Here is a 13,761-nt window from a genome sequence, read left to right as displayed (position 1 = left end):
TATGATTCTGAATATTTATAATTTTAAAAAATAACATCAGCAACGAGTACATTCGATGACGTGCATTAGTATTCGGAAGAAGTGGGCCATATTGAACAGATTACTGGATGAGTTATTGTCTATTGGACAGATTGGTGTTTGGAAAATACTGTCTCTCTTGGTATGCCTGTAGTTGTTCCCTGTGCAAACCAAAGAGACGAATGTGGAGGGGAAAAGGCGAACATCGTGGGGCAATTGCGAATGAGACACCAGCTCCGTGGCGCCTGGAGCCGTCCTGCCATATGGCGTCCCACTCCGCCCGGCCCACCCTCTGGCAGGCGGCCCTAAAGAGCAGGCCAGAGGTTCGTTTGGAAGTCCCCACACGGCGGTGTCGCAGATCTACGTCAGCGGGCGAGGCGAGGCGGTGCTGGGGCCCGAGCGAAACGCCCGTCTGTACTTCAAAGCCTCCTTTTGTTTAGTCTGTAATAAAGTTAGATGTGTCTTGCGGAGAAAAGCGCCAAATGAAGCCGGCAGACGACAAAGCTGGCTGCTCGGAGCGAAGGATTGTGTGTGAGGCGATGAAAAATGTGAAGGCTTTCTCCTCAGCGAGGTTCATGTTGGGCCAAAGGGAGGCGGGGGTGTGGGGCTGGGCGGCGCATCAGAGCTTCGCTATGAGCCCCTCCCTGCCCCGGAAACCTGTCCGTCCCTATAGCGGGCTTGTTACTCCTCCGCGTGCTTCATTCATCAGCGCGCGCGCTCAGAACGGAGGCTGGAATCATTAATCACCGTTTACCCGCCGCCGCGAGTATGCTGGTGGAAACGCCTACAAAAGCGAAGTGGTTCAGGGCGGCAGCGTGAGGAAGCGACACAGGCGAGCACGGCCGCCGCGTGAGGCCTGCTAGGTGCCGCGCGCTCCGTCAGTGCTCCAGTAGCGCCTACCGGTCGCTTTTGTTCAAACCGTTGCCTAGGAGCTGCCTCTGGCCTGGGTTGGTTTGCGAGGACGCTACGTCAGATCACTGCAGGCCATGAGCAGACCAGAGCAGACAGCATCGTGCCGGCCGGGGAGGGGGTGGAGTGAGTGAGTGAGTGAGAGAGAGAGAGAGAGAGAGAGAGAGAGAGAGAGAGAGAGAGAGAGAGAGAGAGAGAGAGAGAGAGAGAGAGAGAGAGAGAGAGAGAGAGAGATTGCTGCGTGCCCACTGACATGCTGTGCATTACCATAATTGGCTTTTCTACATGATAGGACAGAGGAAATAATAATGTCATTTTATTTACAGCCTTCGGTGTCCTGCCGGCCCTCCGCACCCCAACACCTCCCTCCCCCCTCTGTCCGCCACTTCAGCGGGCTGCCTAGGTCAAATGACATGGTTTGATCAAGCCTGTCCAACGGCATCAGAGCTGAGTGGCATGTAATGGAGACCCGGTGACAAACCGCATCGGCCAGCCAAATAAGACTTGCCAGTTTTCCCATTAAAATGTCGGCTAAACAGCGTGGCTCTCCCCCGGACACTCCAAAACCACTCTGACCAGCTAAATCAGCCGAAGGAGAGGAGGCAGAATTGGACATTAGTACTGCAAATGACTGCTGTGATTGCCCCCTCTCTTCCGAAATAAAATAAAGTAAGGGAGGGTGGTTGGGGGGTGGAAAGGTGGGAGACAGCAGCTGCAGGAGGAGATTCTCGGGACGGATCCGCACCCTTCCGGCATCCACCCTCGGCGTTTCCTCCGCACAAGACCTGCCTGCCGCACGCGCGGCGGGAGGCTCCCGGGCAGCGCTCATGTGCTTGCGCTGACCCGAGCGTGTCCATATGGCCTCCGCGGGAGGAGGTTTAGCACCGGCCGTTCCGCCACGCCGGGATTTTTCCGGGAAATATTGGCTCGATGGGCATGGAAAGAGTAAGGCTCCATAGAGGTGGCCCGTGCACTGAGGTCCGCATGGAGGCAGGACGAGGTACAGCCGCTCAAACGGTTCAGCAAACACAGAAGTCAGGAGACTCATGGGTAATGGTTGTTTTGCCAGCGTTGTTTTGATTAATATAGTTGAATTTCAATTGTCAGTGCTCTTTTTTGACCCATTGAATTTCTGAACTTGCTTCAGTTGTGTGTAGGGAAACAGTATGTCTGCCCAAAGGCGAATTATGGCCAACTGTTTAGTATGTTTCTGAAAAGCTGTGCGTGTATGTGGGTGGGTGGGTGGGTGTGAGGGGTTGATATCTGTGTGAAAATCTGGACTATCCGAGGCATATTCTGCAGCTGATCTTTGTTGGTTGTGACAGTGAGCACTGCGTGCGTGCTTGTGTGTGTGTGTGTGTGTGTGTGTGTGTGTGTGTGTGTGTGTGTGTGTGTGTGTGTGACCTGCTCATGTCCTGCTCATGTCCCGTTGCTGTGTCACCTGTCCAAACTCAGTGAGGTCTCGGCAGCCGCAGTGACAGCTCCACTCTGGACACAGATGGCCCTGCTCTCCTTTTGCACCACACACACACACACACACACACACACACACACACACACACACACACACACACACACACACACACAAACTCACACGCACACACACTCTGAAGGCCTCTGTGCAAATGGATTAATTTTCTATACTGGTATGCACATAAATAAGCACAACATTGCTCTTTCTACTTTAAAAAACACCAGACACACATGTACATGAACACACACCCACCTACACACACACCCACACACACACACACACACACACAGTATCCTTTCTCATATTAACATAGTTGGTGGTTCATTAAAACCTCCCTGCACCACTTTGCCTCCCGGAACTGTACAATATCTGGGAATCTCCCCCATCAACACGTCTTACTTTTTTAGTCACTATTGATTCTTTTAATTGTATGTATTCTTGAAAACTTCTCTGTCCCCCCCCCCTTGACAGTACAATGTGGGCTTATTTTTTGACTGACAAACACAACCCCCCCCAGTGCCCCTCCCCCCTCCTCTTAAGCCTTTTCCTTTTGTTCGCTGTGACGCCTAAAAGCAGAGGCTCAATGAAAGATGTCAGCAGTCAAATTCCTGATTGGGTTATTAAGTGCGAGCGGCATTGCGGTCGTCTGGCGGCTCCTCGTCACAGATGGGGTGGGGGATGGTGGGGGTGGTGGTGGTGGTGGTGTAATGGGGGGGGGGGAGAAATTGCCAAGTTGCAGCTTGAAGGCTTGATGTACGGACAGTGACACACTGGCACGCGTGCCCATCAGGCGCCAGGCGGCATCAAAGGCTGAAGGGACGCGTTCGCTTTAGTGTCAGGTTCTGCCCATCTTCCTGTGAAAGCCTCGCGCGCTCTCTCTCTCCCTCTCTCTCACTCCCTCTCTCACTCTGTGTAATTATAGTGCAGGAGAAAGTTCTCTTTTCTTGTTGTTTTAATGTGATAAGCTGTCGTGAGCGCCGCATTGGCTTGGGGGAATTAGCTGGGCTCCGGCTCTCCAATCCCCGTTGCTGGGCGAATATTCCTTTCATGCCGATGTAAGATAAGCCGGTTATTTGACAGTTAGGAACATTCAGTTCAATGGGCCCTGTTGGGTTACGGTGGCTGAGCGCTCTGTCACCACGCCTGACGGACTGAAATCAGTGAGACTTTAGGGCTGAGTGCGTCAGCTCCGATTTGGCAGCTCTGCTGTTCTGCCTTGTAAGAGCACTCAGATGAACTATTAGTTGCTATAAGTCGATTATTACAAACTCATAACGCACGTTGATATGAATAAATAAAAAGGCGTCATTTGCAGGATATGTGCAGGGGCTTTTTGGGGGGTTGTTTTCCGCACACAAACGCGTCAGCCAGTGGTGGCTGCTCCTCCATCTAGTCTTAAACGACACCTAACAAACATCAGGTACTGTGTCCAGGCTGATTACGGCGCGCTCGGTAGCGTGCCGTTGGAAGCTGACAGCACATCTGCTCCAAGCGCCTGAGACGGATCCTGGCATCTAGGACAGATAGCTGCTGGTGGCTCCCTGAGATAAAGGAGCGACTCTCAACCCTCAGCACTGGCTGTCTTGTTCTCCTCTACTCACTCTTTCCCTCTGTCTCACTCTCTCTCTCTGTTCCTCTCTTTCTGTTGCCTTCAGTCTAGTACTGGCTGATGTTGGAGATTCGGTTCTGTTGTTTTCAAAATGGCTGATAAGAAACCAAACTACACTCCCCTCCTTCACCCGACACGCACAAACCCCTCTAAGGAGACTTCTTCAGAACTGGACATGTTACTAATACACCCACACACACACCCACCCACACACACACATACATAGGCCCTTTGATGTCCTTCAGTGACAGGGTACACATTTTGTTTATCTCCTGATATTAAAAGAAGCTGATGAAACAGGAATTTTATCCAAACATTCCTCATTATGAACTTGGTCTCATGGCCCTTTCTTCACTTTTTATTAAGCAAATGAAGCAAGCAGTGTGCACCTCCTCTCTCTCTCTCTCTCTCTCTCTCTCTCTCTCTCTCTCTCTCTCTCTCTCTCTCTCTCTCTCTCCCTCCCTCCCTCCCTCCCTCTGTATTGTGCGTGGTGCGATGGTCTTCTGTTTTCTGTCCTTGCTCTGGCTGGATACAGTACACAGAAACAGCTTTTTGTGAAACCTCCCATTTGAGTGCACTGGTATTTTTTTGCACCATTTTGGATAGAGCTGGCAGTGTGTCTAATTCAGATGTACATAATAGAAAAAAGAGTGCGTTCCTTGCTGACATTTATGCTGAACTACCTGGAAATGAATAACTTGATACAATGTTGCTTAAATTATAATGGATTCCTTAATATATTTACTCACTGCATATCATAAAGTATTTTTAGCTTTCTATTCCCCCCCCCCCCCCCCCACAATTTATGGACTTGCTCTCTGTTGCTAAATTTGCTTATGCTCAAATCATTCAAGATGTCAGGACTAGTAAGGATGTGATTGTTTTTGTTCTTAAATGAGCTGCCATTTAATTCAGCCTTCGGGTAGTGGTGTATTTTGGGGGAGTTACTGGATAAACAAAATGGGTATATACACATATTTGCTGTGGACCTCCTGAATCCTGTGATGTTTTACTGTTGTACAGTTCTAGCCCAAAACTGTATAGTATAGCATAATAACTAACCCGCTGTCCATTGAAGTTTCATTTTGTCCAGTGATATGAAACAAACTTTTAACTAACTACCATGCACTTGTAGCATCCAAACACACACTCCTGCATTCCCCCCAAACCCAGTTATTTAGAGGTTTGGGATTATTCATATATTTTGTTTGGACTGCTTAAACTTTAAAATGCTTCATGTTATCACGCAACACAAACATTTTGAAACTCTAATGTTCTTATTAAACAACAGAGAGGAGGAGGTAAACCAGCAGGCTTCTGTATTACATCATTTTCTGTTCTCCGTCTCATACACTTGCATTAACGCACACAGGCATACAGCAGGGCAGCACGCACAGTGGACTCCCTGAGATTTAGTACAACATGGACCGTGACAACATGACATGTCATTTCCACTCGTGCCTCAGCGCGACACACTGCAAGAACTTCTGCTGCTGCCAGCCGCAGCAGGGCGAGCTACGCGCAGAGTCGCGTCTTTGGCGATAACTCAGATGCAGTCTGCTACCCAGAAGAGCCCAAGTTGAGTGGCACCATGGCAGGGGAAAACTAGATCAAAGTCACTCACAGTCTGTGCCCTCTAACTATGAGGGAGAGAGAGAGAGAGAGAGAGAGAGAGGTGGAAGGAGTGAGAGTGAGAAGTCGGTGCTTTTCCGTAGGTAGTGACACGTCTAGTAAATGGGGCGGCTATTGCCACGTACCGTTTAATTTGTGAGGATTTTGAAGTGAGAGATTCAGGTGGCCTCATTTCAATTTGTCTCTAAAAGAAGTGGTCAGTGAATGAGTGGTGTGACCGCTAAGTAATCTGGCTGGTAGCGCTGCAGTAATACGGTCTGTATTGTTGGAGATCTCTTCTTATTCACATGATCAGTGCCCAGTACAAAGAAATTTGGCCCTTTATTTTCAGCTAGGCACACTGGGAAGGTTTTTCTCCCCAAACACTTCTCTCATTTTTTCCCTAATGTTCTTTTTTGCTGTTGTTCCTGGTTTTCATCCTCAAGGGGACTTATTTTTCTTGCTCATCCATGCCCCCCCTTTACCCTTGCTGAGCTGTAATATTCGATAGCTTTGTTAGTCTCAGCAGTGAAGGGTACTATCTATCATAGTCAAGATATGGATGTTTGCCACTTTATAATTGCAAACCTGTGTCCTCTGCCAGGACTATTGACAAGAAATCTCTTTAGGATCATTATATAAGCGCACGAGTGTGCGCATGCATGTGCACGCGGACACACACACACACACACACACAAAATCATACATCAGACAGACTTACAAGATACAGAGTTTGCACAAAATGACTAAACATCTAAATCCATTTTAAGCACCTTCACTTCTCTTTTTTCTGGACCTTTTGTCTCATCATCATTTTTGTTCTGCTCTTGTGTTTCTACAGCCTACGTGCCTGAGGACGAGCTGAAGGCAGCCAAGATCGATGAGGAGCCCCTGCAGGATGACGGTCTCTCCTTAGACGGCCAGGACACCGAGTACCTGTGCAATGAGGAGGAGGACGCGCGCGAGCAGCTGAGCTATCAGAACTCCCCTCTGAGCAATGGCACCAACCCAGACGCCGGGTATGGCTCACCCCTCAGCGACACCAGCGATCACCTGGCTGACTTCAAAAGCACCTCCTCTAAAGAGGGCCAGGACAAGGAGGAGGCAGAAGACATGGAGACAGACCCTGGGCTTTCCTTGCAGGACAGCCTGGCAAAGATGAAAGCCGTCTATGCAAACCTGATCTCAGATGCTTCCTGGTCCAGCATCACGAGGGACATTATGAGGAGCAAACATGTTAATTCCAGCAGCAACAGTACTGCAAGTAACCACAAGGGGAGCAATAGCATTCCAAATAGTCATATGAGTAACATAAACAGCAGTGAAGGCAGCAGCATTAGTACTGCTAGCGCTAGAGCCACAACCAGCACCACCACAAGTACAACCTGTGCAAATACCACCACTTTAACCAGTACTAACAATGGAAGCATAAGTGGTACCAGTAGTGGAGGTGTTGCTTATGACTGGCACCAAGCTGCACTTGCTAAAACTTTACAGCATACACCATACCACCTCCTGCCAGAACCCAGTCTCTTCAGCACGGTCCAACTGTACCGTCAGAACAATAAGCTTTATGGGCCTGTATTTACTGGCGCCAGCAAATTTAGATGCAAGGACTGCAGTGCAGCTTATGACACACTTGTGGGCCTCACCGTACACATGAATGAAACAGGCCATTACCGTGATGACAATAAAGACCAGGAGGACGACATGGGCAAGAAGTGGTCAAAGCCAAGGAAGCGTTCCTTGATGGAGATGGAGGGCAAAGAGGATGCTCAAAAAGTCTTGAAGTGCATGTACTGTGGACATTCATTTGAATCTCTACAAGACCTAAGTGTCCACATGATTAAAACAAAACACTACCAGAAAGTGCCTCTCAAAGAACCAATGCCAGCTCTTGCCTCAAAGCTGGTGCCCTCTACCAAAAAGCGAGTGTTTCATGACCTGGTGTCCCCATGCTCACCTGAGTCCATCTCTAGCACAACTGGTGTTCCACTAGCAGAATCCACACCCACCAAAGACCAAAAGGTTATAAACCCCTATGTTACCGCCAACAATCGTTATGGCTATCAGAATGGTGCAAGCTACACCTGGCAGTTTGAGGCCCGAAAGGCGCAGATTCTCAAGTGTATGGAGTGTGGAAGTTCTCATGACACCCTGCAGCAGCTAACCGCCCATATGATGGTCACAGGACATTTCCTCAAAGTCACCAATTCTGCTTCAAAAAAGGGGAAACAGTTAGTGTTTGATCCAGTGGTGGAGGAAAAAATTCAATCCATTCCTCTTCCACCAACCACATCACGTCTACCGGTTCCAACCATTAAGTCACAGGCAGATTCTCCATTGCACTCCTCCGCAACTGACGAGAGAAAAGATTCACAGGAGGAAAAAATGGAGGTGAATGAACCAGAGAAGAAAATTAAAGAGGAAAAAGATGATCCATCTGAAAAGACAGAGAAGCCAGAGAAACCTCAGTACAAGTATCTCAGAGAGGAGGATCTGGAAGAGACCCCTAAAGAAGGTCTTGACATTCTTAAGTCTCTAGAAAATACTGTATCTAGTGCAATTAGCAAAGCTCAGACTGGTACCCCGACATGGGGAGGCTATCCCAGCATCCATGCTGCCTACCAGCTCCAAGGGTCAGTGAAACCTCTCTCTGCTGTTCAGAGTGTCAAAATCCAACCTACATTTAGTGCCAGCAGCCTGAAGTCTCTGTCATGTGAAACCAGTGCCCTCATCCATTCCCCAGGCAGCCCATCCCCGCCTCCAAACCATAAGAACAACGTCCTGGCCATGGAAGAGCTGGTGGAAAAAGTCACAGGCAAAATTGTTTCAAAGAAAGAGAAGGAGGAAAAGGCTATCGATCGCATCCCAAAATATGTTTCCACAAAATCACCTTCACCTGTACCCAAGGAGAAAAAAGACTTGCCTCAGCCAACTGATTTAAGTAAACCTATGAAGAACGGCACCACAGAGGAGTCTGAGCCAGTTGTTAGGGAAGTACAACAGAAGGAGAGCCGTGCTGACACTCCTGACAAGAATGGGATGGATGGCCTCAAAACGCAGGTTAGCAATGGTTGCAGTAGTTTGGGAATTATCACTGACCACTCACCAGAACAGCCTTTAGTCAACCATCTCAGTGCGCTGCAGTCTATAATGAACACTCACTTGGGCAAGGCTTCCAAAACTGTCAGCCCATTGCTAGACCCATTAGCAATGCTCTATAAAATCAGCAACAACATGGTGGAGAAACCCATTTACAATCCAACTCAGGTCAAGCAAGTTGAGTCCATCAATAGGTATTATGATGACGACCAGCCGATGGACTTGACGAAATCCAAGAACAACAATGGGCGCCCAAACACCTGCTCCTCCACTGTCATCGGTAACAGTAGCATCCCTAACAGTAATCGACCCATTCTCTCCAACCTCTCCGAATCTGTGTCCTCCCCTCTGCGGGAAAATGCACTGATGGACATCTCGGACATGGTAAAAAACCTCACGGGCCGCCTAACGCCAAAGTCATCGACACCATCCTCTGTCTCTGAGAAATCGGACGCAGACTGCAGTGCTTTCGAGGATGCCCTGGAGGATTTCTCCCATGTCCAAAAGAGGAAAGGAAGGCAGTCTAACTGGAATCCCCAGCATCTGCTCATCCTGCAGGCTCAGTTTGCATCCAGCCTTCGTGAGACCCCTGAGGGGAAGTTTGTCATAACGGACCTGGGTCCTCAGGAGCGCGTGCATATCTGCAAGTTCACCGGTCTCTCCATGACCACAATCTCTCACTGGCTGGCCAATGTGAAGTATCAGCTTAGACGGACAGGGGGAACCAAGTTCCTGAAGAACATTGACTCGGGCCAGCCACTGTTCCTGTGCAGTGACTGTGCCTCCCAGTTCAGAACTCCCTCCACTTACATCAGTCACTTAGAATCCCATTTAGGGTTTAGTTTGAAGGACCTCTCAAAGTTATCCCTAGACCTCATGAGAGAGCAGCAAGCCGTCACAAAAATGATAACGGACAAGACTTTCAGTTCTCTTGGACTGACCGAGGAGGACTCTAACTCTATCTATCAGTGCAAACTGTGCAATAGGACTTTTGTCAGCAAGCATGCAGTCAAGCTGCATCTCAGCAAAACACACGGCAAGTCTCCAGAGGATCACTTGATCTTCGTCTCCGAGCTTGAAAAGTTAGATAAAGCATAAAGGAGCAGGCCAGTGGCAGTGAAGTGACTGGCGTGAGAATCATTGCACTACATCACTGTACTGCACTGCACCTGAACTGAGCCTTCAGTCAAAATCAGTCAAACTTTTCTTGTGCAACTGCCTGACTGGACCATAATCTGTTTTTTTTTTTTTGTTTTAGTTTTTTATTTGTTTTGTTTTTTTTTGTTGTTGTTGTTGTTCTTCCACACTCTTAATTTCTATATCTGACTTGGTTTTTGTATTTATATGTGTTGATTATGTGCATGTTTCCCCCTCTGTGACTCTAGATTCAAGCAGATTTTCCACTGTTTGTACTCTGTGGAATTGAGAATGAGACCAGCATGGTATCCATGGGCATGGTCAAAACAAGACTGAAGATGTAATGCGTGAATATTTTGAATCTGTCATACCATATGCTTAAATCAAACTGACAATTTCAGCACTCAAATATGCAGAATCCATTAAGAATATACATATGGCGTAAACCTGGCATATTTTATTTTGAGCTCAAATTTCCAAATTTGGCATTTTACCAATAACACTCTGCATCCCATAAATGGATCTGAGAAAATGATATATTAAAGGCAGCGTTGCATCTTTTAAACCTCAAAGGATGATGATTGACTGGCTGCTTCAGATGATACACTTTGTGTTTCAAAGGACTTTTTATGTATTTGTTGGCAGTTGGTTTTGTTGTTAAGTATCATTTTTTTACAGTAGCAATTTGGAAATGTATGCTTTGGTACCAACTTTTCTCTTTCTATAGGTTTGCTTCAATTTCAACCTGTAAAGACTTAATTAAATCCTTATATACAGTACATATATATTTAAATGATCTGCAATGATGTACATGTACATTTTCCATCATCATATCTTGCCAATTGCCGCAGCATTGTTTGTATGGTGTGCATTCTTTTCTATTGTCATTTTATATATAGTAAACAAAAATGAAATAATATGTAAATAGATATATATGCAGACAGTATGTGAACAGTAGCGCCAACATTCATCCTTTTGGTCCTCCGGTGTGGTTAATATTAATTGATTTGGTGGCATGCATCCTCAGATGCATGGTGTGTGTGCGTAACGAGCAGTCCACAACATGAGAACCGGTGCATTTCAATGTTTTTAATCATGCCATTGTGAAATGTCCCATCAATTCTCTCATTATAAAAAAATGATTGTTTTTGTCCCTCAATTGTATAATAAATGCTGACGCAGTCCTTGCCTGGTTCTCCCATCTCTGGTTTTTGAGTCATGTAGAGCTGTACCGAGCAGCATTTGACTAGTGAACCTGCAATGGTTTTCAAACCGTGGTGCAGCATGACTGGATCAAGAAATCCTCGAGCAGATGTAGCAGCTAGTAAACACAGAGCCAGTCCTGCAATGGCAGTAGAGTTGTTTGTTCATTTTTAATTGGGGCCTTGAATCCTTATGCATTTTATGTCCAATTCTAACACTAATTCACATTTGGCTTGACTAGTTTTAGATTTTGAGTATTAAAACTCATAACTACTGTGCACAACCATGGAATGAACCAACGTCAGATGGCTGTTAAATTATTTCACAGGTATGCTAAATATTTTTAGTCACAATGTTCAGTGGTTTTCACCTCCATCAGGTTGTCAATGCAGCTTTATACTTTTGTGTGGAATGTAAACGAGGGAACGTTTCCAGGGACGAGCACTGCCGGTAAACAGCAAACGCATTCTTACCAAAAAGAGGGCGGAGGGAGAGAGAGTGGGAGACTTGTGGATTTAACGCTCCTCAGTTAAACCTGTATATCCGTCTTCCCAGGACTGATGGCAGGAACACAGATTCTGCCTTTCTACAATTGTTAAGGATCTTAGCATAGTCCCTGCACACATTCTATGTAAATTACTGTAATCTCAACAAATGCTACAATGCGAGTACCTGCAGAGCAAACAGACATCAGCAGATAGGGCCAGTTTAAGCAGATTTGCATAGCTTTTGCCTGCTCCAATATTTTCCACAGGGATTCACAGGGTTTTCTGACTTTTAGGGAAATGCCCAATTTCTTTTGGGAATCCAACAATTTACTCTTTTCAGCTCAATTATTGGGTGATTATGTGTATGGACACCAGGGGCTTTGAAGGAATGAAAACCTAATGGGGCCAAGGACTGAAATATGTGGCGTTTGCACAATGATCTATTGGGAGCAGCTTTGGGGAGTCGCTGCAGTAAAATCTCTTGTTAGTTGTCCTATTTGAGAACACAATCTCAGTCAAATTGGCATGTTTTGATTTCCCAGTAGTCCCATAGTTTATATACTGAGCCTCAGCCTTGAAGTTCTGATTTTCTTCAATTATTGCAATTTGTCATTCAAATGGCACTTGCAGCAAGAAATAACTTCAAATTGTCGGAAATCAAAAGCCACATGTATAACATTGAATATACAAGTTTTAGCAGCCAAGTCAGAGAATTGTTTTGTAAATGGAGACAAATATTTTGAGGGGTGCAGTGATTTTCCAATCTGATGAAGAGAAAAGTAGGTTTAGGACTTGATGCCATCCATTTAATTCAAGTAGAGCAAACCTTGAGAACAAGCTGAATTAATGATGCATAAAGTAACTTCTTTTGCCTTCACAGTACCTTGATGAAAGGGCTATTGTTATTAAAATCATACCTTTTGGGGACTTAGCGGATTCGTGAGCATTATAAAATTAAACCTTCCGTTTTCCTAGCCAAACAGGGAGGTGACTTTTGATGGGGGGGGGGGGGCAGGTTCTCTCCAGAGGAATGCCGTGGAGTGACTTCCTGCCTCCCTGCAGTTTTCTTTTACATTTGCCGGCGGCGTCGCGCCAAGAAACAATGGGACTTCGCTGCATTTCACAGCTTGTGTTCTGTACCCAAGAGCTGGAGTTCGATTCAAGCAACGGAGCTTAGGGCAAATCGGTTAAACACAACAGAGAAAATAAACAGACAGACACAGAGATCTAAGAGAGTCCTCTCAGGTTTGTGGTGCCGCTCTCTCTTTTTGAATATGTAATGCCAACTGGTGATTAAGCTGAGGGTGAAACTTAACTTTCTTCTATTTAGTTTCTTAACAGAGCATCACACAGCACACTGTACTGTAATGCTATTTGTAAGGGGTTACATTCGGCGATGATACAGACATTTATGAAATTCAGAGCCCCTTTTTTGCAACCTAGTTCCCTTAAGGGAACGTTATAGAAAGTTTATTATTTATTTGTTTATTACTTCTGCATTGCACAAGGAAAAAAACAAGATGTCAATAAAATACTTGAAAATAACATATAGGTCTCAGAATAGCCCAATTCTTTGTCTATATTTCTCTCAGTGACTAGACATGCATTCAGTAATATTAATTTCAGAAAGAAAAATTATGAATATTGAAAAGCAAGTCTTGCTCAGTGTCAGGTGTTGCCATCACATGTGTAGTCAGTCAGTGTGCCTCCAACAGATAGATCTTTGTGCTTTTTTTTCTCTTGTTATTCCACTTTAAAGTAAACAGCATAAATTGGCTGCGTTTTATTCCTGCTGCTCGACCTCGCCGAGGGAGACTGGGCAGAAATATGATGGTAGACAAAGGCATTCAGTGACAGTGGGAGGATGACGAATTCTATCTGTTTACAATTTGTAATAATCAAGAGGCAAGGCAGCGAAACCAAGCTCGACGGCAATGGGAATGTTTTGTTTTCAAATGACACTGTTTGGGCGATGCCGAGTTTGATGTTAAGTGGAAAACAATGAATGAGGAAGGAAGCAAAAATCCATCGCATGTAGTCCACACGTCACCGAACAATCACGTCCCTCCCTGCGAATTAAAACAACGGGAAAGCGTAAAATGATCATGGAAGTAACAGTGAGGTTGACGGTCCTGCCTTGGTCCTTGTCGTTCCATCCGAGTGCTTCCCAAGGCCTTGGAACCCCAGATCCATGCACATCCGTGTGT

At 46.2% G+C, this 13,761-nt stretch overlaps 1 protein-coding gene across 3 annotated transcripts in view; it reads left to right on the top strand.

The window, feature by feature from the left end:
• Positions 1–11,051, top strand: part of tshz1 (teashirt zinc finger homeobox 1) — a 32,757-nt gene extending 21,706 nt beyond the window's left edge. For all 3 annotated transcript variants that reach the window (XM_081716360.1, XM_027022432.3, XM_035525333.2), the window contains one exon: positions 6,463–11,051. In XM_081716360.1, the coding sequence (XP_081572486.1) occupies positions 6,463–9,824 (3,362 nt within the window). In that variant the 3' untranslated portion in view covers positions 9,825–11,051. The remainder of the gene's footprint in view (positions 1–6,462) is intronic.
• Positions 11,052–13,761: the final 2,710 nt, after the last annotated feature.

Source organism: Electrophorus electricus, chromosome 6 (genome assembly GCF_041902795.1).
Source record: "Electrophorus electricus isolate QZ-2024a chromosome 6, ASM4190279v1, whole genome shotgun sequence".
NCBI classification, from domain to species: domain Eukaryota; kingdom Metazoa; phylum Chordata; class Actinopteri; order Gymnotiformes; family Gymnotidae; genus Electrophorus; species Electrophorus electricus.
The sequence above is the reverse complement of the archived record's forward strand: the minus strand, read 5'-3'. Positions and strand labels throughout refer to the sequence as shown.